Genomic DNA, 27,871 nt, shown 5'->3' with positions numbered 1-27,871 from the left:
TCCTCCCTTCTAGCTATCTGGAAGCATCCAACATGTTAGTACTGAGTGTGCCCGCCTTTCTGTACTTTGTAACACTAGACCTCACCCCTCTTCTATGGCTGCATTCCATGCCTCTCTTCCTCTGCTCCCCATCCTTTCCAGCCTCCAGACTTCTGTGGGGCCAGTTTGTAAAGTGTATTTGCTGTCTGTCTGCCTTATTTCACTCAACCTGATAGTTGCAGACTCGTTCCTGTTGTTGCAAATGAAAAAACATTCCGAGTAAGTAACTGAGTAATATCCCATCGCATGTGCGTACCACATTTTTTTTTATCCATTAATGGTCACCTCAGTTGATTCCATATCTTAGCTGCTGCAAATAGTTCTACAGAGAACATGGGAACAAACATATTTTCTTTCCTTTAGATGCACACACCCAGGAATGGTATGGCTGAGTGTGGCAGCTCCATGCTTAGTCAGCTTGTTTATTTTTAGATAGTGTCTTACTATGTAGCCCCAGCTGGTTGAGAACTCACTATATAGATCAGGCTAGCCTCTAACTCACAGAGATCCTCCTGAGTAGAGGATTGAGCCTCCATGCCCAGCTCTATCCTGTTTGTCTCAGTGGCTATAGTTTTTATCCCACCAACTCTTTAAGCATTACTATCTCTCTGCATCCTCACGGGCTCTGTCACTTCCTGCCGTTTGGGTACCCAGGGAGGCTCCACACTGGTGAACACACCTGTGGCCCTTCTTTTAAGGAATGAAAGCCCAGGAGGCTCAGGAGGAGAGATGGCTCAGCAGTTAAAAGCACTGGCTGCTCTTTCAGAGGACCCAAGTTCAATTCCCAGCACCCCACATGGTGACTTGAAATCTTTCAACTCCAGTTCCAGAGAACCTGACACCCTCTTCTGGCCTCTGCTGGCACCAGACAGGCATACAGTGCACTTACATACGTGCAGGCGAAGCACCCATCTACATTAAATAAATAAATAAATAAATAAATAAATAAATAAATAAATAAAATTTAAAAAGAAACACCAGGTCACTTGCCAATTTTGAATTTTAAGTATTTTTACTCCCCCCACCCCGATACTAGCAGCTTAGCTACCAGTCTTTAGACACCGCTAGTCTTGTGGCGTCTTTTTTTATATTGACTTTATTTTCTTTCTCTTTCTTCCTGGTCATCGTTGAAGTGATTTATTTTTCTTTCATGTAACTGTTTACTGTGGTGGCCTGTGTTCTGCCATCCCTTCTGGTGATCTGCCACTGAATCATGACTACGCTCAGGTAGAAATTCATTTTTACTCTTAAGCTGCAGAGTGTGGAGTTTTTAGTCCTTTCTGTCCTCCATTTGGATGTCATTTGGTGCTTAAGTTGATGCCGGCTCAGACATCCCACAAAGTTCAAACAACCAATTTCAAGGTATTTACCTGGCTATTGAGCACAATTGCCGGTTCTTCTGTTCCTGTTGCTTTTAAACCCTTCTTCATGGGTTCCTTTTTATTACCTGATAATTTTTATAATGGAAAATTTTATTACCTGAGAGCATATTTATAATGGAAAATAATTTTCAGTTCTTGTATTTATACATATGCATTGACTACATTATTAAATGGAATATTACGTGTGAAAGCATTTGGTATTTATATATTTAAAATAAATATTTACATATTCAAATCCCCGGGGCTGAGGGATAGCAGTGTGTTCTGCCAATCCCTTGCCTGTCCTCTTCCTCTGATTTTCCTTGGAGAGCTCTCCCCCTAGTGTTCACTGCAGAGAGGACCGGTGTTCCCTCCACACCCTCAGGGGCGAGGGAGTAAATCCAATGTTTACCAAGCCCCTGGCTTCCTTGGGGCAGTTTTTCCTGCAGTGTCCTGTGTCTTGAATGAGTGTTTGTGTGTTCTTGAGAGTTGTATGTGCAGCCTGTGCCACGAGCCTGGCTGTAACTGATACCAAGGGCTAGTTTTCAGTGGGAAGCGAAGAGTGTCCTACTAGCTGGGGCCCTTCAGCCTGTGAGGCTCCAGGCTCCCTCCAAGTGCTTCTCCTGATCTGGCCATTTCCCTTCTCTCTGTGACCCATGCATCATACTCCTACAGATGCAAATAGATAGTCAAGGCTGGGAGTAGCATAACTGGGCGTGGGTGTGTGTGTGTGTGTGTGTGTGTGTGTGTGTGCGCGCGCACATGTCATTGAGAACATGTGTGTGGAGGTCAGAGGATAACTTGCAGGAGTTCATTCTCTTCTTTCACCATGTGGACCCTGGGGATTGAACTTAGGTTGTCAGGCTTGGTGGCAAGCCCCTTTACCAGCTGAGCATCTCACTGGACCTGTTTGTGCTTCTTGTGTGGGTATGAAGCTTGTTCCATGAGGTCCTACTGTCTATGGTGCTGCTGGCTATTGGTCTTTTCTCTTCGACCTCTCAGCTCTCTGACAATCCCCTTTTTGTTTTCAAGTATGGCTTCTTCCCTCCCTGCCTCCCTGCCTTCTTTGCCCCTACCATGTAAGGTTTTGTATGGGATGGAGAGACTGATATTTTTTAAAGATTATTTTATTTAATGTATGTGAGTGCACTTTAGCTGTCCTCAGACACATAAAAAGAGGGCATCAGATCCCATTACAGATGACTGTGAGCCACCAAGCAGTTGTGGGAATTGAACTCAGGGCCTCTGGGAGAGCAGTCATTGCTCTTAACTGCTGAGCCATCTCTCCAGACCTCTCTTAATGTTCTTAAGAGCCAAAGTATAACTGCACGCCTGCCTTACTTCTCACCACTTGAGCCCCACTCCATGATATTTTCTGGATGTTTCAGATCTGTGGTGAGACACAAGCACAGGCTGCTAGGATTTTCCAGAGGGTGTATGTGCGTGTTTCTGGTCTCCCCTGAGGGTTGCTCTCCCCAAGACCTCTGAGGGAACAGGAGTCACTGGCTGTGAGATGAAGCGAGGAGATGGCTGTCTGTCTGTACTGGACTCAAGAATGGCAAGAGCAGAGATCAGAGAAGTGATAGAGCGGGCCATGCTGGTGCTGTGTCAGGGTTGCAGGAACAAGGTGTGATGGAGCCTAGGAAAGGGGGGATCCCTTGTTAGGAAAAGCGTCCCTGTGTTTCTGACTTGAGATCCCACCAGCTTTGTCCTGAGGACATCTGCAGTGTGTGCTCTAATGGCTCTCCTCCTGCTCCCCTGCTCCCCTGCTCCCCTGCTCCCCTGCTCCCCTGCCCCCCTGCCCCCCTGCCCCCCCCCCCCCCCCCCCCCCCCCCCCCTGCTCCCCTGCTCCCCTGCTCCCTCTGCTCCCCTCCCTGCTCCTCCTCCTGCCCCAGCACTTCAGTGGTGTTCCTGACCTTGGCTGTGAAAACCCAGGTCCACAGACTGACTTCAGTCTCGCTCTCCTCCCTGCACAGGCCCTTCCGGGGCGCTGGGAAAATGGGAAGAACTCTAGTTAAGGGTTTTCATGGTCATTAGTTTTCCTTAGAACACGGAAAAAGGCAGGCATTTCTGTAATGTTCTGTAAAAAGAACTCCCCACAAAACCCAAATCTGCCCACAACCTTGTCATCCCGGTATGGATAGGGGTCTTAGTGCCAACTCCAGGGATCGGCAGAGCGATGATGAAGGGGAGCACTCATGTAGGAAGAGCGTGAGTGAGCAGGCCGCATTCTTGGGAATGCAAGTAAGGAAGTTGAGGGAAGTTGACTACTGAGAGGACTACTCCAGGCTGCAGTCAGTGCTGTCCTGTGACTACTGACGTGAATGATGTGACTGGTGGCTATTTTTCAGGACCAGGCAGTTAAATATCACCTGTGACAACTCAGTGGACGGGGAGGTCTTCCTCCATTACTCTCTCATCCCATCAGTAAGTAAAGGTAGGGGAGCCCAGGGGAGGAGGCACTGAGTCAGGAGCAGTGAGGGAAGGGTCAGGGAGTGAGGGAGGGGATTTGGGATGCTCCACCACACAGCTTTTGGGCAGGCCTGCGTCACACAGGGGAGAGAGCTGACAGTTCTCCTTCCAGAACCCTACTCAGTTTCTTACAGTGTGCATCCAAGCACACATACAAAAGATGCAAAGCATTTTGGGTTCTAGAGCTAGTGATATGGGACTTTTTTTGTGGATGTGTGTACAGGTGTGCATGAACACACCTGTGCACGAATGTGGAGCCCAGAGGCAATCTCGGGTATTGTTTCTCGGGGGGGGGGGAATTCCCTTTTGATTTTTGCCTTTAAATTTTTAAATTCATGAATATACTTGTCGATGTTTTGTCTGCATGCATTCCAGACATGTCTATGTACCACATGCATGTCTGGAACTCTTGGATGCCCTTGAACTGGGTTTGAGTCCAAGATTCTTCTGAACAACTTAATAAGACATTAGACCCTGTCTTAAAATAAAAAAGTCTAAAAGAGGGCAAGACATGTAGCTCCGTGGTAAAGCACTTTCCCAGCATGTACAAGACCTTAGAGGTAGGTAATCCCCAGGAAGGGGGAAGAGAGGTCAGGTTGGGGTGGATGAAGGAATGGGGCAACAGGAAAAGCATGAGTTTCATGAAAAACATACTGAATTTGAGAAGCTTTTAACAGAAATGCCAGCTGGGTAGCTTAACAGATCTGGAGCTACTGGGTGAGCAGGGTCAGGGCTAAAGGCAAAAGCTTGTGAATGTTTTGTGTCATTAAATGTTTTCTCTAGGGAGGAGGTCAGGGACCGGGAAAGGCAGGGCTTGGATGGAGCCGCAGGAACTCTCTATCCAGAAGCCAGGGAGAGAATGACCCAGCCAGGGCCTGGAGAAGAATGGGGGAACAAGAACTCATGGTGGACGAAGCCCAGGGAAGAGGGAGTAAGGAGAAGGAGAACTGCCGGCAGATCAGGCTGGAGTTGTTATTACCTTGGGTGGTAGGTAAGATGGCTGCTGGTGATGTCATAGCCCCTGCAGTGCAACGACAGGGTCTGAAGGGCCAGCAGAGACAAGGCAATAGAGCACACACAGACAATCCTCAAGACATTTCTAATAAAATTAGGAACATGACCAAACCCAACAGAATCGAAGGGAAGAAAGATTTGAAATCTGACAGGCATGGCTGCCTTTCAAAAGACAGAAACCAAGGTTCAGGGAGGATGTGTGTGTGGAAATTGGATTCAAGCCTCTATCTATGCAGGGCCACACAGAGGAAGGGTCAGAGCAGAACCCTCTGATAGCTCTGAGGGACATGGAGTACCAGCTGTCACAGATGCAAGCTCTCTGCTTGCCCACACATTCTTTTCTGTGGGGACACTGAGGCCACCCTGAGGGTGACTAGGTCCCCTGACACACTGTTCTCTCCTTACAGCTCTTCATCATTTTGGTCTTGTCTTTCCTCCAAAGACGAGCGCATCGGAGACAAAGAGATGACACCTCCTACCTCTTGGGGAACCACTTTGGAATCATCGTGTAAGTTGACTCAAGGTCATTTCTTGAAGCTTGGCATACCCTGTGATTGGGCTCAACACAAAGTGCAGGGCCAGGTAGCTCTGAGGATCCAGTCTTCTCCCACTGTACGTATTCCCTAAACAATGCTCTGAGAAGCCACTGCCACCATCAGCACCCAGGGATGCCCAGGTAGGAAGACACTTCTCAAAGAGACCGAGACAGCCATGGATAGGGCCCTCCATGAAAGTGATTCCTTCATTGCTATGACAAGCCATGAGACAGAGGCAACTTAAAGGAGTAGAGGCTTATTTTGGCTCACAGTTTAGGGTAGTACGATCCATCACGATGATGAAGGTGTAGCGGCTGGAACAGCTTGGTTTGTGGCAGCAGCAGTGTGTGGCAGAGCTCCTCATATGGTGGCCAGATCAGGGAGCAGAGGACAGACAGGAAGCAACACTAGGCTATAACCTTCAAAGGCCCACTCTTACTGCTGTACTTCTGCCATCTAGAACCTTCTCTCAGGGTCCATAACCTTCCAAACAACACTAATGACTGGGAACCAACTCTTCAAACACATGAGACAATGGGAAACATTTTACATCCAAACCATAATGCCTTCCCACTGAGGGGACTGTGGCCACCCCAGGAAACAAGAGGCAAAAGACTCCCAGTGACCAAAAGCAGCCACTGCTCTGGTTGTGATGGCACCATGAAGCATGTGTGAGATCCTGCCCAGCTTCCGGAGTCTTCCTAGTTATGCCATTCTGCATCGTGGTACCCCTTAGCACATTTTTTCCCCTTGAGTTTTAATTATTCTGTCTCATGAATCCTCCTCCTTCTCCCTAACAAAAAGCAAACTGGGAAGAGAGTTTTATTTAGACTTATAGTTCCAGAAGGAATGCAAAACACTGGGGAGTGGAAGGCATGGCACCAGGAGCATGAAGCAGGCCATATATTCCTGATCATTTCATCTATGCACAAGAAGGAGAGGGGTTCGGGAGACAGAAGAGGGAGGGAGGGAGGGAGGGAGGGAGGGAGGGAGGGAGGAAACAGGAAACGGGGCCCAAGACATACAACTTCAAAGGCCACCTCTAGTGACATACTTCCTCCTACAAGACTCTTACCCTAAAAGGTTCCATCACCTTCCCAAACAGTGCCTATTAGGGATCAGATGTTTAAACGCATGAGCCTATTTCTTTTATCACAGCAACAGAAAAGTAACTAACATACCCCTTGTGTGTGTGTATGTGTGTGTGTGTGTATGTATGTGTGTGTGTATGTATGTGTGCGCGCACGCATGCACATGCAGAGACACATGTACAGCATTATCCAGCTTCATTTGCTGCCCACAATGACTCTGATAAGCAAAGCAGGAGGCTTTGATCTCTGTTTTGAGTATGGAGAAACCGAGTCTCACACACACCTTAAGTACCATGGTTGAGTCTTGATGGGATTCAGTTGGACAAATTGCATCTCTGCAAACCTGTACTGAGCTTGAGTTCTGTCAGAGGTCCTGTAGGCCCGGCCCAGCAGAGTTTATAGTTTCCTAAGCATGCGATGACATGGAGGGCAGTGTACTGAAACAAGAACATGAACTTGACGCTGAGGGAACAGTTGAGGGAGCCTTCTGTGGTGGAGATGAAGACGGCTTCTGAGGCCGAGCTCACAGGGAGGCAGAAGGAGTCATAAGGACTCTGATTTGTAGTGACCAGCTCTCATGCCACCAGAGTGCACTGTATTTTTCTCTCCTTGTGGCAGGATATCCTGTTACTCGCACTAGCCTCACATTCACTAGGAAGCCAAGGATGACCTTGAACTCCTGATTTTCCTGTCTGTACCTTCCAAGTGCTAGGATTACAGGTGTGCCTGAGTATTCCCAGCTCCAAGTTCTGACTAAAGCCTACTCCAAGAGAACCTTCTGGTTGGAGAGCCCTTCCCACATTTGCATACCATGAGCTAGGTGAAACTTTTGCTTAGGAGAAACAATATCTACCCACATTAAACCACAAGAAACAAAAAGAAGGAAAATTTAAAATGAAAATTACAAAGTATTCACAGTAACCAGCTTATTTCCTGAGAATGGAGAAGAAACTTCTAAGGAGACTAAGTTTGTCTTTTTCTGCCCCTCACTCCCTCGGGCAACTCTGAGCCACTGTGCCTTGTTCCTTTTGGCCACCTGACTTGGGCTCTTGCTGCTCCATGATTCTGGCTTTTCTGTAGCATCCACTCCGATCTTGACTTGGAGTGACTCTAACAATTTACTGGCTCACAGCCTGAGGGTCCCAATGAAAAAAAGACACAACCAGACACTGGCCTGGTGCATCCAAACTGCCAGCCATGGCAGGAAAGCACAATCATGTTAGGGAGTGAAAATTTCACCATGTCCTCATAGGATTCTTCAGTTGGACTTGAGCATTAAACTGAGGGCTGCAAAGATGGCTCAACCGTTAAAGGTTATACTCACAACCAAAATGGCAAGAGAATTAAATTGACAGAAGACAAACTGGCAGGAACATAAAAACTTAAATTTACTTAATGTGACTTTTACAAGCACAGGGGCCCCATAAGGACATGAAAATTCAAAGATGCAGTGAAAGTTGAGCACACTCAAACACATACACATACACACACACACACACACACACACACACACACACACGCTCCTACCCGAGTGCAGATGCCCTCAGAATCCAGAGATATCAGATCTCCCTGGTCCTAGAGTTAACAGACAGTTGTGAGCCCCTTGACACGGATGCTAGAAATCACACTCAGGATTTCCACAAGTATGGTACACACTTCCAACTGCTGAGCCTGCTCTCTGGATCCTCATTGTCTCTGGGTATTTTTTTCCTAACGTTTTTCTTTTTAACCTTCATTTTTCTTTTATATGTATGGGTGTTCTTCCTGTGTGTATGTCTGCAGGCCATGTGCGTGCAATGCCCACAGAGGCTTGAACAGGGCTTTGCATAATCTAGGACTGGGGTTATAGATGGTTGCGAGCCATCACATAGGTGTTGGAAATGAAACCAGGGTCCTCTAGAAGAGCAACCAGTGCTTTTAAGCACTGAACCATCTCTCCAGCTCCATATTGTGTTTTAACTGTCATTTCCCCTGAGTGTCTTTAATTCAAAATACTCCATATGCTAAAGTGACATAGTTTGAGGTGGAGTAGTTTTAATTCCCACAGTTATGTGGTACTAGCTTAGCCAATGATATCCAGACCTTGTCGAGTCCCTACTAGATTTGGAGAACTTCTATAGGGAGGACTACATCTTCCTCACTTCAAAGCTCAGAATCTATGCTTAGCTCCAGACTGTGGTTGCAATGAGCAGCTCACTCTCCCACAATCCTTCACTCTCAACAGGCGGTATGGCTACTTTAGAGATGACCTGGAGACTCACACACCATTTCTGTTGTCTGCAGGCCTCTGGACTTCGTGGGGACTTTTAGTAACCGATGGTCCTATGGAGTGGCCTTTGGGGCCACAGCCAATAAGGTCATGTTCTTGTTCTCAGAAGGCTACCAGCCCCTGAAGGTTCCGCAGTGGGCCCAAGGTACCAGGGCTGCCTTACACATCCTGGGAATGTCTCCTGGACATACTTGCTCTTAGAGGCCATAGGGATTGTCTGGAGGGGTAAAAGAATGTGAGTGGCCACATTCTTCTCAGCCTGTCACTTGCCCAGGGTCAATTCTTAGTAGCCTACGCCTGCCTGGGAGCTTCCCTGCAGTTAGACTCAGAGGTGCTTTAGACAGACATAGCACAGGCACTGGAAGTACAGCCTTCCTCATCCTCCTCAGCCAGTCTCCTGAGCCTACTGTTTTCTGACAGCAGCAATTTCTGGGGCTCCTTGAGGAATGACCCTTTCTTGCCCATTGGCTGGAGGCCTCTCTCCCCAGGCTCTGTGTTCATGGAAAGGAACTACTCTGATCAAAAGGTTTGATGAACTCCCGAAAAGTCCTGAAATCATCTCTCCACTGTACAAACTCTTCATAGTGCACTGCTGGGGCAAATCAACACCTCCAGGGAGGCTGCTCCATTCTTTGCCTCCTGGAGACAGAGTGTCATTGGTTTCCTTGTCTGTGTCCCTGTGGTGGGATGACTGTGCCTTTGTCACAGCTCGTTTCAGACCACTTTCCTGCCCACTGAACTGTCAATATTCAAAGCAAGAACCCTGGCCATTTCTGCCATGCAGTGCCTAGCACAGGAACAGCTCGATGCTGGCACAGCATAAAGGTCAGCTTGGATGACTAAGCCTTTCTTAGAAGCTGTCAACCCATCTCAGAGCTAGCCAGTGCTGGGACCCATGTGACCATTGCTTCTATAGAGAGTTCTCTATGGTGTGCATTGCTGGAGCAATGTGACTATCACCTTCCCTAGAGTACTCTCCAGTACACACAACATGCCTGTGTGAGCCTCTGTGATACATTTGGGTGCCATTTTGGTTTGCTGGCTGGTCAGTCTGTGCCTGCCATACTGTGAGCTCCTCAGGTATAAAGTCTTCATCTTCATGGTCAGCTGTCACTTGTCATGGAAAGGGGAGCAGGAATGTTTAATAAAGGACATTGCTGCATTTCCCTTTCATGGTCTAGAGCTCTTCCAGTCAGCTCTTTGGGTCCTAAGGCTCTGGCTTGAGCTCAGAACAGAATACCACAGCTCTCCTGGTCACCTCTGAGTAGAGAGCAGAGGAGCCCACAGCATCTTGGCCTTGTCTCTTGCAGCCTTTGTGCTTCTCATTGGGGGCATAGAAGTTGGCCTCTCCTACTTCCCCTTCTTTGCCTGCCTATCCTCAGAGTTCCAGCTGGTCAGCTCCATCCTGGGCTTCGGCTACTCCCTGACGTGGTAAGATGACTCTGCTTGTCTTCTGCTGTATTGGCCATGGCTGAACTCTAGGCAGGAGGACAGGGGTGGGCTCCAGTGTGGGCAGAGGTGACTTTGCTCAATGTCCCATTATGACTTCTTCTTGGGGATACTTCTGAAGCTTCCAAACATCTGTCCAGGATGCTGTGTGCCTCCTGAGAGGTTGCCCATGGTTAGAATATTCCTAGAAGCCAGGAATTAAGGAAAATACACTTCTGGAAACTGACAAGGGTCCCCATAGAGGAGTTAAGCGCTCCATGCCTATGGTTTCTCATAGAAAAAGTTGTCATATCTCTGGCATTCAGGGCCACCTGGACCTGGCTTCCTCCTCCTCCAGTCCCTAAGCATGTCCAGGCATACTCTCAGTCCCATGGTTTCCTACATTCCATTATTTACACACTCAACAGCCGTCCTTTATGATCCTCGTGGACTCTGCCCCCGTGCCTCTGTGTTCCTATTCCGTGTGCGGGGCATCTTCCCTTCACCTGGGAGGGTGTTTGGCTCAGGTTAAATGGCTTCAGCACTGCACACTTATGCAGAGCTGGCACCAGGGATCGTCTGCCAGTGGAGTAACCTGCCTTGGAACAGTTTCACTCCTGAGTCCCTGAAGCCTAGTCCAGGACCCCCTCCCCCATCCACCCACCTACTCCCACACTCCGCAAGAGCCTCAGTCACAGTCAGGAGACCTGAGACCTTGCCCTGGCTCTATGTATCTGTGAGTGGCTTGGACAAATCACTTGCTAACCCTGGACTTCTGCCTCCTTGAATGCTAGAGGAACATCTGCATATTCCTCTTTTGTCCAAAAGGACTCTGAGATGTGTCCCCATCAAGGCAGACTCAGAAAAGGTAGTGTTCTGCTAGGCACAAGGAGGGACCCAATCAGGAAGGGACAGATACAGTCCTTCTGGGGGGTGACAGGCAGCATCTGGGCTGTGTTCCCCAGATTGCTCTGGGTTGCATTGGGACAGAAGCCAATCCTACCCTGCTTCTGTTCTGCAGGTTTGTGGTTACTGTTCTTCGGATCTCACAGTGTCCCCATGGGCAGGTAAGTCCTTGCTGACCTTGCTCAGGGTGTCCAGTCACCACCTCAGGCCCACCAGGAGCTGTGAGCTCAGAGGAGCATTCTTTAGACTTCAGTGTTCCCACCTGTAGGGGAGGGGAGCAGGTATTGCTCACCCTGCTTCTGTTTGTGTAGCATCTTTCACTCGATGCACTGCTTGGTCATCAAACTTATTTTACAGGTGAGGAAACTATGTCAACGTTGCCAAGTAAGTCCCAGGAATGAGCAGAACTGGGGGCTGAGGCAGGGGCTGGCCGTTGTCAGGGCAACTTTCTACCCACTCCAGTTAGCCCCAGCTTCTCCTGCTGTAAAACCAGATCATTAGATAGGTGAAGCCTTTCCAGCAGGACCAGCCATTCACTGCTCTTCTCAGAGCTATTGAAAGTTGGAGGCTTGGTCTCCAAACCCAGAAAAGGAGCAAAACGAAGAGGATATTGTTAGCTAGGTCCATGCCATTCTGTACAAGCTCCATTTGGTTGAACTGTGAAAATTTCAGGGGTTGCAGTAAATGAATTTATTTCTCTAGATTCTTGCTTTCAGGACCCCAGTAATGGACTCCCTTTAACAATAGACACTCTTTAACTGACCACCCCTAACAATGGCCAACTTGGGGCCAAAGCCAAAAGTTTTTCAACCTCTTTCCCTCATCCCTGCCCCTTCTGCCATGTAAATGCCCCAGCTTGTAGGCAGCAGCAGGTCCTGATACTTGCATAGGCCTCCTCTCTGCAGGTTTCCCCGAGTACAGGCCTGTGCTGTCAGCAAGTTGCTTGTTCCTTGCCTGTCCTTCCTTCTCAGGGTCTTTCAGGTGTCATGATACACTTAGAGGGGTTCCCAGGAAGGTTTGAGGGTGTCGGGAGGTTATCTGGGCCCAGAACTCAGGCCTTACCAGCCCTTCCCAGACGTGGGGGAGAAACACCAAAATGCTGGTCGTGGTCAAGGTGAGCCAGAAAGGTGTGAGAGGTGAAAGGAAATGGTGGTACCTCCATCTCAGGGCCTCTCTGTCATGTCCCCTTACATCATTGTTAGCATCAAGCCCCAATTTCCCTGGGGGAACAAGGCCTCCAGAATGTAACAAAACAAGAAATCAGCCAGCACACTGTGAAAGCTGAGTCCCACTAGCGTTGGTCTGAAAGCAGTAAAACTAGGAATTTCAAAAATAAATAAATAAAAACAAAGAAAAACTGTGAGCACTCCCTTGAGAAGCCTGTTAAACTTTCTACCACCCAACTCCCACCCTTGTGGTATTATAGGTCCTTCCTCCTTACGCTCTGTCTCCTCCTGCTTCTTTTATCCCTCCCTCCCCTCCCTCCTTCTTTTCATCCCTCTCGGTCTTTCTATTTCTTCCTTTCCCCAACCCAACCTCCTCTTCCCATCCGTCTATCCACCCGCTTCCCAGTCTCTCACACGTCCCCAAAGGGATATTCACTATTTTCACTAGATTAAAACAAACAAACAAAACAGAGCAAAATAAAACCAAAACGCTGTTTTCATAAATAAAAGGGCTCAGAATTTTTCATCCAGGGTTACTGGACTCCAAATCCAGTTTTCCTTCTGACCATGTAGTGGGAGCAGACATTGGCTGATCATGTAGGGAAGGGAACAGAGATTGGCTGACCATGTAGGGGAGGCGAGCAGGATTGGTCAACCATTAAGGGGGCGTGTCGTGTCAGAGATTGGCTGACCATATAGAGCAAGGATTGGTTCCTGTTTTAGTTGTTTAGAGAAGGTGGATCCGTGGGGCAGGCAGAGCCCCGTCCCATCTTCATAGTAGTATTCTGGCATTACTTCACTACAGCCTACTAATTCCCTGACCCCATCTCTGTTTCTGTTGTAGTTTCTCGGGAGGTTTGAGACCCTCATTTTCTACTGGCCCTCACTGTTGTGCCTGGGCTTCCTGCTGGGTCGTTTCCTGCACATGTTCCTTAAGGCTCTGCCTATCCACCTGGGCCTGGCGCCTCAGACAGTGAGTTCTGAACGCTAATTTCTTCAGAGCAGCCGGGAGAACGGGGTCTCACATGCTTTCTTGCACAGCCTCTCTGGCAAGGGAGACAAGCTTCTTGGAGCGGGGGCTGGCTCAACCTGGGCTAGGAGAGTTGAAAAGGACCAGGTCTCTGGCCTAAAGGACCAGATCTCTGGTCTTTGTGGACCGCAGAAGCCTGACAAAGTTGAAGCCGGCTCCTAGGCATAACCGGTGCTGGGACCAGTAAGCTTGATTCCAAATCCTGGCCTTCATGTCGATGACCCAGTAAGGAACCAAACCTAGCAAGCATCTGTGAGCCTGCACATCCCCTCCTTCCTCACAGGAAGAAAAGTCGATGCTGGAGGCCCACCAGGCAGAACACGTGAAGCAGCTCTTGAGGAAGCCCCGCCCACAGTAAGTGCTCTTCTGCCCCTTCTCCCCTGCAGTTTGTACCAGGCCTCTCTGACAGGCCCTGGGATGGTGGAGAGACACTGCAGGGAGAGACACTGCAGGAGTCCATGCTGATAACAGGAACCAACCCAAAGCAGAACAAAGTAGGGGGAAACCGGATCAGGGTGGGGGAGGACTCTAAAAAGACTTTGAGAGAGAATTCTTTGCAGGCTGACTGGACCAGAGACTTAAGAGACAACTTCAGGAGTGTTTGCTTAGTGCTTAGTGCTCCCTACAGTGCTCCTAACTGCCTGGGCCGCACTCTAGGTGAGCTTTCTCCCCACTGCACTCTCCAGACTTTAGGAGAAAAGGCACATTACACTTTCCAGTTTTTAAAAAAGTCATTTGAGTATGTCCCCTTGGATCAAATGCCAGCTGAAAACAATTCCAAGTCTAGATGATTGGCCGAGCTCATTTCTTGGGACAGAAGAGAGACAGGAGCAACAACCTCACTTGAGTAGTAAGACCCAGGGTGGGGATAATTAGCTTCTGAGATGGTCCAGTCCTGCTTGCCTCTGTTCAGCCACCACTCATACTGGGTAGATCCCAGAGAAGGAATGTATTTTGTCCCAAATCACGGAGTGGCAAAGTTCATACTGTGATGAGTGTTAGCTTTGGAGAACTAGATTTGAAATAATATCGGCACTAACAAGACCCAGATGTATTATTTTGTCACATGTAAGAACTCTGGAGGTAAGCAGTCCACAGTGACCCTCAATGGCTCCCAAGTCACCTACGTCTTAGTCTGTTCCCCAACACCCCCTCTGTGCTGCCTCAAGGGCTCTGGCCTGGACCAGCCACTAGTCTGCATTTCTGAGGACAGATAGAAGGAAACGGGACAGAACAAAAGGAGTTCCTGACTGTGTCAGCTCCACCTGGGTAGTCTGCTCTAAGTCCTACCTGACACTCAGGGTGACAGAACCCAGTCAGAGGCTCTTAGCTGCTAGAGAAGCTGGAGTTTCTGGGTTTTGTTTTTGTTTGTTTTGGTGTTTTTGTTAAACAGTCTTTGTTGGACAGTCCTTGTCCTTAAAGATGAGGGATGACAGAAAGCTCGGGGAACTTCCAATGCTCCTTTCTGTGTGTCCATTCATTCACAGAGAAGGAGATAAGTCTTGGTTTCAAACCAGGGTGTATGAGTGGGACCCCTGCTTCCAGTTCCCCAGCAGGATGATCGGGACCCTCGTGCTGGCCTTCATCTGCCTCTACCTTGTAAGTAGCTCCAGGAAAATCCTTTCCTGTTTTGTAAACAGAGCAGAGTCTAGTCTGGGATCACCTAGTCTTTGGGACAAGCAGTGTGTGCCTAAAGTCTGAGTCAGACTGGAAACGGGGCGAGTTAAGGAAGTACAGTGATCAACCCTTTGACCTGCAAGGACCTTTCCCCATGTGGTGACACTCACTGGAGAGTTAGTTACCCAGCACAAATAACACTGGTGGTGGCTCACACCTTCAATCCCAGCACACAGGAGACAGAGGTGGATTTCTGTTAGCTCAAGGCTAACCTAGTCTATATAGTTCCAGGCTAACCAGGGCTACATAGTGAGGCCATATCTCAAAAAAAAAAAAAATCCATGTGATAAAATTTGGCATAGATTAACAGTTGATAAGGAAAAAAATGTTCTGTATCATTTGATATGCTAAACTGACCCAATTAGCATAACTGGGATAATAATGATCTATAAAGAAAACATACAATTATAGACAGTAAGTTATGCTGTGAAAACTTAAATCCCACCCCCCTCCCTTCAAGACCAGGTTTCTCTGTGTAGCCCTGGCTGTCCTGGAATTCTGTAGACCAGGCTGTCCTCAGACTCAGAGCTCAGCCTGCCTCTGCCTCCTGAGTGCTGGGACTATAGGCGTGTATGACACCACTGTCCAGCAGGTAACTGATTCTCACAAAAATAATTTATTTCAGTGACTTAAAAGATGAAAGTGCAAAGGTAGAATTGATTTATAGTATGAATCAAAGCTCAACTATCTTTCATTTGCTGTTTTTTTCTCAAGAAAATGTTTTCAGTGTTAATATAATTCTCACTTCAGAGCCGGGCGGTGGTGGCGCACGCCTTTAATCCCAGCACTTGAGAGGCAGAGACAGGTGGATTTCTGAGTTCGAGGCCAGCCTGGTCTACAGAGTGAGTTCCAGGACAGCCAGGGCTACACAGAGAAACCCTGTCTCGAAAAACAAAAAAACAAACAAACAAACAAAAAATCTCACTTCAGTGTTTTATCAGATTTAAAATAAAGACATTGTACATGTTCTAAATCATTGGAAATAAAGTTGGCTGAGTCCAGGGCAGCTGCAATCTGCAGAACACAGATGGCAAGGCCTTGTTATCTTTGCTTGTTTTGAAGGCAGGGATGATGTTTCTTTAGTGTCAGTTTGTTGTTCAGGTTTTAAGGGAATATGTTAATTAGGTTATACCGAAGTATTGATGTCATTCTAAATGCCAGTGGCTTGTCACTATATGTCTGCCCCACCCCCACCCCACTGCTGAGAGTGTGTTCAGGTCTGGGAGGCAGCTCTCTTCCTAGCAGTCACTCAGGTATCCAGCATCCTCTATCGTGTGCCTATCCATTCCTAAGACCTCATGGCCACCTAGTCAATAGCAGGGAGGGAAAATAGCAAAATGCTTAGGGAGAGTTTTCCTAGACTAGGTGTGTACAACCTTTCCCTTCTGCTTCTCTTCTGTCCTGTCCAGCAGGACATTAAACAGGGGTCCGTGGAGGTCACCTGAAAGAGAGCGGAGGGAGGGGGAGCAGGCAAAGACGCAAGGAAGTCTTGACCTGTCTATAATCTGATCAGATTGTAATTTTTACTTTTGCACACACAGGTTATACACACAAAAAGGCAGGTTGTGGGGAAGGAGATGACGCAGGAGCGTAGGTGTTCAAGGGGAGTACAGTTATCTTCCAGAACAGAGTGTCAGCTGGGTGAAGATTCAGGGGACAGATCACTATGACTCCACCTATGATTCACTTGTCTTTATCTAAGTTGGTACTATCCACCAAGGCTACCTATCTACAAGGTCTATGAGTATCCAGGCTTGGCAGCCTTCCACCAAAGCTGTTTACACTAACTCTCAGCTATCTGTTTCAGTGTTTTTCCACAGAGACCCAAGACTTGGTGCTAGCAGGCATGTATGTCAGGCGTATTGCTGATTTTAGGCCTATGGCTGATTTTAGGCCTTCAGTGTATAAGCAGGGCTGCTCCCGACACTCTTCCATTGTCCAAATGGGGTCATGTGGTCACACATAGGGAGGCTGGGAAATGTAGTTCAGTTCTGTGACTAAAGAAGGGAGAATGGAATTTAGTTAATTAATTTAGTGTACTTGGTTGTATAAATATGTGTGTGTGTGTGTGTGTGTGTATGTGTGTGTATGCATGTGCAGGGCCAGAGGGTGACGTCAGGTGTCATCCTCAATTGTCTTCCTTTATTTCATTAGGCAGGTCTTTCACTAAACCCAGATTTTGGCAGTTGGGCTACTCTAGCTAGCCAGCTTGTCGTGGAGATTCTGCTCTCTAGCACTGAGATGTCAGGTGGCTGCCATGCCCACCAGGCTTTTATATGGATGCTTGGGATCTGAACTCTGATTATATTATATTATATTATATTATATTATATTATATTATATTATGTTATGTTATGTTATGTTATGTTATGTTATGTTATATTATATTATACATAATATACTTGTAATATAATATAAATAATTATATTACAAGTGGTTTAACCCCTAAGCCATCTCTCAAGTCCCCGCTCCTTGTTTTTTGAGACTGGATCTTCCACTGAGACCTGGAAATTCCGATTAGTCTAGGCGGGGGAGGGGGTTACTGAGGTCCTAGGATCTGACTGTCTCTGCCTTCCCAGCTCTGGAGTTACAAGCCTGCACCACCATGTGATTGCTGGGGACCCAATTCAGGTCTTGGTGCTAGCTCTGCAAACACTTTATCCACTTAGCCATCTCCTTAGCCCCCAGAGGATGGATTTGAAAGGACAACGGAAGCAAGCTCTCTGCAGCACTGAGTAACTCACTTGGCATTATAGTGTGCTTTAAGACTTTATTGAACATCTACCGTATACTAAGCATTGTCTTAAGAGCTAAGAGAACGTGGAAAGATGCTCCAGCATAGCCCTAACAGGAGAGAAGCTGTGGGTCCAGGAGAAGGAGTAGGACATGGAAAGAGAACTCTGCCATTCTAAGAGAGAAAAGAGATGAGGAAGGCGTTCTGAAGTCCAGTGAGTAATTCTGGACTAAGAAACTGCTTGATGATGGTGCTGTTCACACTACACTCTCAAAAACAAACATGATTGGTTGTTGGAGAAAGAAGGTGGTGGGAACCAGAAAGGCAAGAGTGTGTGGTGGGCAGACAGGACAGTGGACAAGCGTTGCTATCATGTAGAATGACTTCTCCAGTATAGCTCCTGTTTAAATCAGTGAAGGGGCCATGGGAGATGTGGCTGGTCTTGCTCCTAGGGTCACCTCTGTCTCCAGGTTCCATAACCTTCAAGTATTTTTTGAGTCACTCTGGATGAAGAACAAGTTTGCATACTATCATGTTCAAGAGACTTTTGACTGTCTGCAAGAGGCTGGCCTCAAGCCCTAACGACATTTGTATTTGTTTCCATGCTGAGCTGGTCTCAGGAGACCTTGACACCTGTGCTCTGCATCCGCAGTTCATCGTCATTGAGTTTTGTGTGTTTCTACATGTGAGAGATCAGCTGGACATGTTTGAGGACAAGCTGGAGGGCTACCTCACCAACATGAACGAGACAGGGACCTTGACCCCAGTCATCCTACAGGTGAAAGAACTGATCAGCGTCTCTAAGGGTAAGGCCGCCCACTCTCATCTTCCAAGGAGCATTCACACTGTCTGACCAGGTGCCTGGATTTCCTTTGTGTGAAAGTATATTTGTGCCTTCCTGGGTCCATTAGGCCAGAGGGCTGAGGCTGAACTGAAGCTGCCAATGGAAATTTCTCATTTTAAGTTGTCTTATCCTGTTGTGGTGATAAACTACACTTACAAAAGCAACACAGGGAAGACATTTTGTTCTGGTTCTAGGTACAGTCTGTCATACAGGGAAATTAATGTGGCAGGAGCTTGAATCCATAGGTCACAGCATGCCCACAGTCAGAAAATAGAGGCAAGTTCATTTTGGGCTCAGCTCCCTTCCTCCATTTAAATAGTCCAAGCATGGGAATAGTGCTGCCCACAGTGGGCAGGTCTTCCCATTTCATTTGATGCAATCAAGATGATCTCTCAGACATGCTGTGGTGGTTTTAATTACAATCCTGCATAGGCTCATAGATTTGAACATTTGGTCCCCAGCTCGTGGTCCTGTTTCAGAAACCTTAGGAGGTCTGGCCTTGATGGAGGAATATGTCACTGGAGGAGGACTTTGAGAGTTTAAAGATTCACACTAGTTCCAGTTGTTCTCTCTGCTTCCTGCTTGTTGTTGAAGATGTGAGCTCTCAGTTGCTGCTACAGCTCCCATGCTTTCTGGCCGCCATGCCTCCCCACTGTTACCTGAACAGCTGTGAAGGTTTGCATTGTGTTTTTAATTTGCATCTTCCAAAGATGAATAATGAACACTTCTATGTATCTATTGGGTGTTTATGTGGAGGAATGTCTTTTTGAGCCCTTGTCATTTTTGTTTTTATTGGTAACAGGAAAGGTACTTATGAAAGAAGCTTTCTTAGAAAGTGATGTAATCTAATGATATATACATCATCTGTGGAAAGAGGAGATGCCCACTGTCTCCTAGGTGAGGAAGAATCGTGGACAAGATGTCAGGATAAAAGCCTGTGGGAGAGATGACTAAAGGATGGTCTTAGTCAGTGTTCTGTCACTGTGAAGAGATATCATAACCCAGCAACTCTTATAAAAGAAAGCATTTAATTAAGGGCTGGGTACTTCTGAGTTTAGTCCATTATTGTCATTGTGGGAAGCATGACAGCGTACAGGCCAGCATGGTCCTGGAGAAGGAGCTGAAAAAATGTTCTACATCAATATCCTCAGGCAGCAGGAAGAGAGAGTTCCCAGTAACTCTCTCTCTGGGCCTGGCTTTGGACTTCTGAAACTTCACAGCTCATCCCCTAGTGACACACTTCCTCCAACAAAGCCATATCTACTTGTTAGCAAGGCCACACCTCCCAGTCCTTCCCAAGTAGTGCCATTCCCTAATGGCTAAGCATTCAAACCTATGAGCCTAGGTGGGCCATTCTTACTTAACCACCACAATGAGTAAGGCACTTACTGTGTAAGCAGGACAATCCAAGGTCCCACACAAAAACTTAGGTATGATAGAATATGCTGTAATCTCTGTACTATAGAGATGGAGAGAGGGTGATCCTTGGGGCTTGTTGGCCCGCTAGCCTACACCCTAGGTTCTAATGTGAGATACTGTCTCAAAATAGCAACAACATCACAAAAACCATGTGGACAGCTCCTAAGGAACAATGCCCAAGATTGACACCTGGCCTCCTGCATTACATACACATGCATGCATGCAAACACACACACACACACACAAAGAGAGAGAGAGAGAGAGAGAGAGAGAGAGAGAGAGAGAGAGAGAGAGAATGTGTGTGTGTGTGTGTGTGTGTGTGTGTGTGTGTGTGTGACAGGACAAGTCAGAACTTCCCTCTTGGTCTTAGTTTTCTCTTCTATAAAATGAGACTTAGATAAACAGACATCTTGATGGTCTCCAGAAGATTTTGTGGCATTGATGTCTTATGACCCTGACTCACCGAATATCCTTGACTTATTTCTTCTTCTATTGCTGTAGTAAAACACCAAGACCAAGGGAACTTATAGAAGGGTCTGTGTGGGCTTATGGTTCCAGAAGGATAAGAGTCCATTGTGACAGGAAGCTATCAAGCAGCGTGGTGGTTGGAGCACAAGCTAAGAGCTCCCACTGGCCTGCAGTGACATACTTCCTCCAACAAGGCCTCCTCTTTAAACTTCCCAAACAGCACCACCAAGTGAGCACCAAGTGTCCTAACAGCTGAGCCTATAGGGAACATTCTCATCAAACTAATGCAATCTCTTAAGTCAGTGGTTTTTAACCTTCGGGTCATGACCCCTTTGGGAGTCCCATATCAGATATTTACATTACAATTCATAACAGTAGCAGAATTACATTTATGAAGTGGCAACAAAATAATGTTATGGTTGGGGTCACCACAACACGAGGTATTAAAGGGTCATAGCATTAGGAAGGTTGGGAACCATTGTGCAAGTCATAAAACACCTGTAGCAATGGGATTTTCTTCCCATTACGACTAACAAGCTGGGAGACCGTCAAAGCCAGAAGGGTACGTATTTGGTATGGATTGCGTTCTTATAGCTCTGTGGTCACAGAAAGAACTGAAGCAGCAGCAGCAGCTGATCCTTCCATACTGCCGGCTTTACTGTGCTCTCCGGACGCTTTACACGTCAATGTAGATTTGTGTTCAGTATGATGAATCCTTGAGCTCTACATCCGAAGAGCATTTATGCTGCAAGTCTAGTTGCGCCCACTCTTCTTCTTTCTGTATTTATTTTTACTTTCAGTGTATGTGTACCCTGTGTGCCTGGTGCCCTCAGAGGTGAGAGGAGGGTCTCAGATCTCCTAGAACTGGAGTTAGGGTGGTTTTGAGTCATCTCTCCGGTAACACCCAATCTTTTGGTTGTGAACCTTGGCCTCCAAAGACTGAGTTCTTTCTTCAGTTTCATTCTTAATCTTGTGACAGTCTCCGCTTCTGCCTCTGTTCTGGACTTGTGTTTTTGTTTTGAGACAAGGTCTCATAGCCTGGGATAGCCCTGAGCTAGATAAATGGAGGACCTTGAGTTTCTGATGTCCTGGCTCCTCCCCCCACATCCAGGTACTGGGGGTTCACGACATACCTCAGCTCTTGTTTTCCTCCTCTGCTTGTTTGAGTCAGAGCCTGCTTTACAATTCCAGTAGAACTGGTGAGAGTGGATGCTGTTTTTTCTTGATTTACAGGTTGGGGGAGTGCTTTTCACACTGAAGGATAATGTCCTGGGAAACTTTTTAGCAAAAGCCCCTTCACAGGCTGAGGAAACTCCCTACTGTTTCTCCTTTGTTGTGTGTTTGTGAAAAAGGTTCTCTCCACCACCTGAGAGTCAGCCCTACTGATGCTCTGAGCTAAGTAGGTTGAGTTAAGCAAATGAACTTCCCGTTTCCCGTTTGTTTCCATATTCCTCTCATGAGCACCCAGAGTCTCTCTGAAAGCCAGTTAGAGCCCATGATGCTGTGTACTGATGATCAGTTTGGCAGCATCTTAGATCACCTAGGAAAGGAGCTTGTGGGCATACCTGTGAGGGATTTGCTACCTCCTAAGGTAGGAGGACTAACCCTAAATGTGAATGGGACCATTGTATGAGCCAGGTCCTGGACTGACTAGGGAGAAGAGCTGCTGAGGGCCCGCATTTGTCTCCCTTCGCCTCCTGGCTGTAAATGCCAAGAGAGCATCCGCCCCATGTTCATGACTCCCCACCATGACCGACTGCACCAACAGAAAAGTAGCCAAGACCGAGCCTAAACAGCGAAACCTGCTGAACGATGAGCACTACAGCCTCTTGACAGCAGAGGTTATGAGACCAGTGCCCCACCCCCACTCTATCAGAAGTCAGCTCCTAGGTATTATTTTCCATTCATGGTGCCTACTGATGATGTGGATCATGCATAGCCGTCCCAAAATGAACTGAATGTAGTTGAGACACTTTACCATCTAAGGTTTCAGAAGGCCATGCAGGAAATCACATCTACCAAGGATGTGTGTGGCTAAGTTGGGCACCAGCTCACCCACAGAGAAGGAGGTAAAAGAGTGGAACAGGCTTACCCAGACCTTGCTAGTGTGGATCTGTGCTCCGCACTTCCACTTCAGGTGTGTTTTACAAGTCTCTGATGTCACCTTTTTGTATTTCAGGTGTCTGGGTGGTGACCATTTTGCCTGCTGCCCTCACGTGTGTCACCTATCTCTTCCACATTTTGGCCTGTTACAGGTAAGAGAGTTCTAGGAGTCATTCACATGACTTCAGCCAAAAAAAAAAAAAAAAAAAAAAAAAAGCATGACATTCCTTACCTAGAATCTCTGACCAGTACCTGCATGGCTTAGTGTGGCCATGGGGAGTGAATACAAGGGGCAGGTATGGCCAAGCATACCTTTGTTGAGAGGAATATAAGCCTAACTCTCAGGCTGGGCATCTATGATGATCTACCATAATGCTTAGAGTCCTCAGGCCAACTTTGCCCCAACCTTGGGAGGTGAGTATTCCTCTCAATGTTTACACTTGACAAAGCTGAAACTCAATGAGAGTAAAGTGACATGCTCAAGCTCTGGGCAGAGGGGCAAGTCCTCCTGAAACCATGGTATGTCTATGTATTCTGCTTCATTGTTGGGTATCAGATCTGTTCCACTCTTCAGAGCTGATAACCCCAGGCTCCTAGCAGGTAAGTCTAGCTCGAGGGAACATCTGTAGAGGTGGGGCCATGAGATGTGGAAGCATGTACTCAAGGACAATAGTGCAGGAAGAAGATGCAGGCTTGTGTTTTCTCTCTGCAAGTCTCTCTGTGTCCCTGTGTACATCTTATACCTTGATAGGCACTTCCTTCTTTAGGTTAGGGAATTTTTCTTCTATGATTTCTGTTGAAAATATTCTCTGTGCTTTTGATCTGGATTTCTTCTTTCTCTATTCCTATTATTCTTAGGTTTGGTATTTTCATAGTGTCCCAGATTTTTGTGCTTGGGTGGGTTTTACATTTAACATTTTTTTGACCGAGGTATCAAAGTCTTTTATTTTGTCTTGAGTGCCTGGGATTCTCTTCCATCTCTAGTATTCTGTTGCTGAGGCTTGTCTCTGAGGTTCCTGTTGGAGGTCCTAAGTTTTTCATTTCCAGTTTTCCCTCAGTTCGGGTTTTCTTCATTCTGTTTTCACTTCTGTGTCTCGAACAGTTTTCTCCATTTCATTCCACTGTTTGTGTCTTCGGGGCTTTCATTAATGGATCTATTCATACCCTCTTTAAGGTCCTTGATCATAGCCCTAAAAGCCATTTTGAAGACCTTGTCTGTTTCTTCAACAATATGGCATTTCTCACCGTCTACCGTACTAGAATTGATGGACTCTAGTGGAGACATATTGTCCTGGCTGTTATTGGTTGTATATTTATGCCAACATCTGGGTTTGGGATGATTGTATTTCTAGGTGTTGATGTCTGGTCTTGTCTTTGTTGGGTGGGTTTTTCCTTCCTTGGTTTCTGTTGCCCTCTCTGGATCTTATGCGCACGTGGTAGCTATGGGCTGCCTGCTAGAGAGTGCTTCTGAGTTCCAACCAGGTGTGGCCACTAGGGATCCCAAGTAGAACTTATTTTTAAGTATTGGGGGCTGATACAGGAATGGGGGTGTGCAGAAGGGCGGAAGGCTAAGAGCATCCACGGGAGAGGAGAACGCTGGGTCTGCCGTGAGGATCTGATTCCCTGGCTGGCATGGCCAGTGGAGAGGGAGCCTGGGTGCTGGTGGCTGGTGTTAAGGGATGGGTGAGGAGGCTGTAGAGTCTGTTCAGCTCCTCGGGAGATGAGGCCAAGAGCCACATTTTTCCTTTTAGGCAAAGAGTTTCCAATTCAGTGATCATGAAAAGCAGAATCCAGCTGGAAAAAAAAATACTTGAGATTGAGTACAAAGCGGCAAAAAAGTATCCCACAAATGTGAGTGTGGCCTAAGGACAGAAAACCTCCAGTCTAACCTTCGCATACAGGCCAGGAATTGGACAGGGGTATTCGTGCAGTTTTAAAAGTGACAGCTTTTTCTTTATCCCAGCTAGTTCCCAAATTAATGAGACAGAGACTATAAGATTGATTTAATCAAGCTTTAGTCATGATAGCTGAGCAGTATTAATTTATTCTAATTTTCTAAGCTACATCTGGCTATCTCCCAGCCAAAAAAACAGGGGTGTGGGAAATGAAGTGGAAGGGGTAGAAAGCTATGAGGGGTTGTTACCCCTTTAAGGTTTTTCTGTTTAAAAATGTAATATTAGACTAGGCATGGTGGTATGTAGGTTTAGATTTTTCAAAACCTACTTTAATAAGGGTTCTTAAAAGCATCAACCTCCCTTCTAGCCCACCACCCACCAGAGGTAGTAGAAAAAGAAAGGTTAACAGGAAATGGGCGTTGTAGCCTTGTTTAGAAATAATCTTGGGGCGATTCTAATCTTTGTTGTTAGCAGTCCAGTCCTCTAGAAAAACACCAACATGACTTAGCAGCGGCAGTCCAGCCCACTCAGCAATCACCACTCTCAAATCAGCAAAAGCAGTTCAATCCAGATGAAACCTCAAGGCTCTGCCAGTCAGCCTGAGTCTGAAGAAGCAGCAAGAAGCCTCCTGAGTATCGCGAGTTCTTTGGCGAGTTACTCTACCAAGTCATGACAAGAGAAGATCAGCAACTCAATGCAAAGGCAAATCAATGCCAGAGCCTCCTCCTACTGTCTGTGGGGTCATAGTTATATTCTTTCTAAACATCACACATCCTCTCATGAATCTGCTTCAGCAAATCATTCTTTCATGTGTCTGCTTTAGCAAAACATCCTCTCACCTGTCTGCCCCAGAAAAACATCATATGACATAACTGAGTTTCTAAAGAAACCAGAAATTTCCACTTCAGTGGTACACAATTCTAATCCCAGCACTCAGGAGGCAGAGTAATCAGATCTCTATAAGTTCAAGGCTAGCCTGGTCTACATAGAGGGTTCCAATACAGCCAGGGATAGGTAGAAAGACCCTGTCTCAAACAAAACAAAGCAATGTATTATTATTGTGTGTGTGTGCCTGATGTGTGTGTGTGGGGTGTGTGTGCCTGATGTGTGTGTGTGGGTGCATGTACCATGGCACGTGTGGGGAGGTCAGAGGACGACTTGTGGGAAATGGTTCTCTCCTTCTACCATGTGATTCCCCGGGGTTGAACTCAGGTCAATAGACTTTGCAGCAAGCACTCTTACCTGCTGAGCCATCTTGTCCATCCTTGCTTTTTCGTTATGTTGCTATAAGGTTAAGCTATCAACAAATTGACTTCCTGGTATTTACTGTTTTAAAAATATTATTAAGTAATATGCATTCACCATAACAGAATAAGAAGTATAGAAAGCAGAATGAAGAAAAACCACATATATTTTCATTCATCAGATTCAATTGCTCTTATGAGTTGATTAGTATGTATTATTTTTACGAACTATAGTAACCCTGAAGATGGAAGAGAAATCAGAACTCTGCCAGGAGAGGCAGCTGACACCCACTGACTGCCACAGTCTTCCACCGGCCTTTTCATTGAGCTTGGACCCCACAGAAAGCACCACAGTTAGGAATGTTACATACTTTCCCTCTTCCCCAGAAAGCATATGAAGAGGCTGTGGGCTGGAGACAAACACTTCCTCCCTCAGAAGTTCCATAGTCCCTCTTCTGCAGCGAGTGTGGTGAGTCTGTAGAGGAGCTGGGCCCCACCTGACAGGGCAGCAGGTGAGCAGGAACATAGAGAAGTCAAGCGGGGCCTCCATCCTGAGACACAGCCATGAGAAGAACCTGCTTCGGTTAATGGGTTACCCTCGGATCAGGTGGGGTCCTAGGTATAAGGCTTTAGGGGAAAGCATCTCCCGTTCTACTCTGAGACCCCCCCCTTTTTCCTTCTAACTCTCAGGTGGCCATTGCAAGGTACTCTGGCTGGCAAATAGCCTACATCCTCTGGGGTAAGTGCCACCCCATGACCCATGTGACACAGTGCATGTTTCCTGGGCACCTGCAGAGCTGCAGCTATGAGGAGAGACACAGAAGGGCTAGAGAAGCAGCCATAGCTTCTAGCTTTGGGGAGTTTGGAGAATAGTGGAAAAACACCATTAACATCTCCCCTTGGCCATCATCTCACTGGCTTTGCTAAGGGAGTCAGGGAGCAGAGGGGAAATGGTCCTCCATGCTAGCTCAGGACTCAATGGCTTTCTAGGGGAGTTGACATTTGAACTACATCCTGGACAAGCAGGAAGATAGGAAAATAGCGCTAGGCAGAAGAAACATCACCAGCAGTTATACCAAGTGCCCCTGGTGGAAGAGGGCATAGGTCAGGTCTGCCTGCAGGGAGGAGGATGGGGTTCGGCTGAGAGAGATCCCTAGTGATGCCTTCTATTTCATCTCCAGGCTACCTCATCATCCATGTGGTCCAGAGCCTCTGTGGTATGATGCTCATGTACGGCCTGGTGTTGCCTGTCATCCACCACCGAGGCCTGGAAATGCTGCAAGGGCTTGGCCTTGGAGTGTAAGTGCTAAGTAGACATCTTCTTCTTACTGATCCTGGGGACTCAGTCCTGGGTCCAAGGTCTTGTTCTGATCCCCCAGGGATGGGTCATCACAGTACCTCACAGGGAGGGAATCTTAGGTTGTTAGCAGGCTTCCTCCCATCATTTTGTGGGTCCTTCACAGTCCTGTGCATGATACTTAAACTCCCACTTTCCAGCAAGGAAACAAGTTGAGGAGGGGGGATGAAGTGGGAGGTGAAACAGGAAGGAAGGGCAGGGATCATGGAGAAGTGTCTGATGTGCTGTGTAACCCGGTGTAAATTCCCTACCCTTCCTAGAGCCTCGCTCAGCTCTCTGGAGACAGTGACTGGCTGACAGCAGAGCACTTGCCGTACCCCTTCCTCATAAGAGCTCTGGGAGTTTGGTGTGGCCAGGACACACATGTTAGAAGGCTTGAAGGAGAGGACCAAGCTGGAGCCCAAGTCCCTGTTAGTCACCCTAACACTGCTACTCATGTCAATTCAGCATGTGTCACCCTCTGGGAACTCATTTCTCTGGACACCTTGACACCATATTTACTTAGAGCTGCCTGTGCGCTGCAGTGCATTGCCTGCCTGCTCTCTGGCGGCCTTCTCAAACTAATTCTAGGTTTCATTCTCAACATGAAAGGACTGCATGGCTGTATTCTATGCTTATTCTTAGGACTGCCACTCCACTGCCACCCTTGGCAAAAGGGACATCATGGGCAGCCATGGGTTATTATCTGGAACTAGAGAATCATCATGTGGCCTTGGGGGGCCTCCTCCCATTTGTGACTCTTTTTTGCCTATGTGCACCATGGGCTCAGGAGTGGGTGGGGATCACAGCTCAGAGCTTGTTCCTCTACTGTTCTTCTG

General features: G+C 47.2%; 1 protein-coding gene across 7 annotated transcripts in view; it reads left to right on the top strand.

Moving 5' to 3' along the window:
- The window catches only part of LOC114623602 (stimulated by retinoic acid gene 6 protein-like), a 39,305-nt gene that overhangs the window by 5,404 nt on the left and 6,030 nt on the right, over positions 1–27,871 (top strand). Inside the window, exons 2-14 of one of the 7 annotated variants that reach the window (XM_028770284.1) lie at positions 3,752–3,827; positions 5,294–5,394; positions 8,797–8,927; positions 10,093–10,213; positions 11,232–11,277; positions 13,127–13,255; positions 13,596–13,666; positions 14,800–14,911; positions 18,376–18,529; positions 22,634–22,709; positions 26,084–26,165; positions 26,387–26,435; positions 26,878–26,995. In XM_028770284.1, coding sequence (XP_028626117.1) covers positions 3,752–3,827; positions 5,294–5,394; positions 8,797–8,927; positions 10,093–10,213; positions 11,232–11,277; positions 13,127–13,255; positions 13,596–13,666; positions 14,800–14,911; positions 18,376–18,529; positions 22,634–22,709; positions 26,084–26,165; positions 26,387–26,435; positions 26,878–26,995 — 1,266 coding nt within the window. Of the gene's footprint in view, positions 1–3,751; positions 3,838–4,663; positions 4,860–5,293; positions 5,395–8,796; positions 8,928–10,092; positions 10,214–11,231; positions 11,278–13,126; positions 13,256–13,595; positions 13,667–14,799; positions 14,912–18,375; positions 18,530–22,633; positions 22,710–26,083; positions 26,166–26,386; positions 26,436–26,877; positions 26,996–27,871 lie in introns of those variants that run through there. The other 6 variants (XM_028770288.1, XM_028770283.1, XM_028770289.1 and 3 more) reach the window with 6 other exon arrangements.

Source organism: Grammomys surdaster, unplaced genomic scaffold (genome assembly GCF_004785775.1).
Source record: "Grammomys surdaster isolate TR1022 unplaced genomic scaffold, NIH_TR_1.0 199, whole genome shotgun sequence".
Lineage (NCBI taxonomy): Eukaryota > Metazoa > Chordata > Mammalia > Rodentia > Muridae > Grammomys > Grammomys surdaster.
This window is presented reverse-complemented; position numbering and strand designations above follow the sequence as displayed.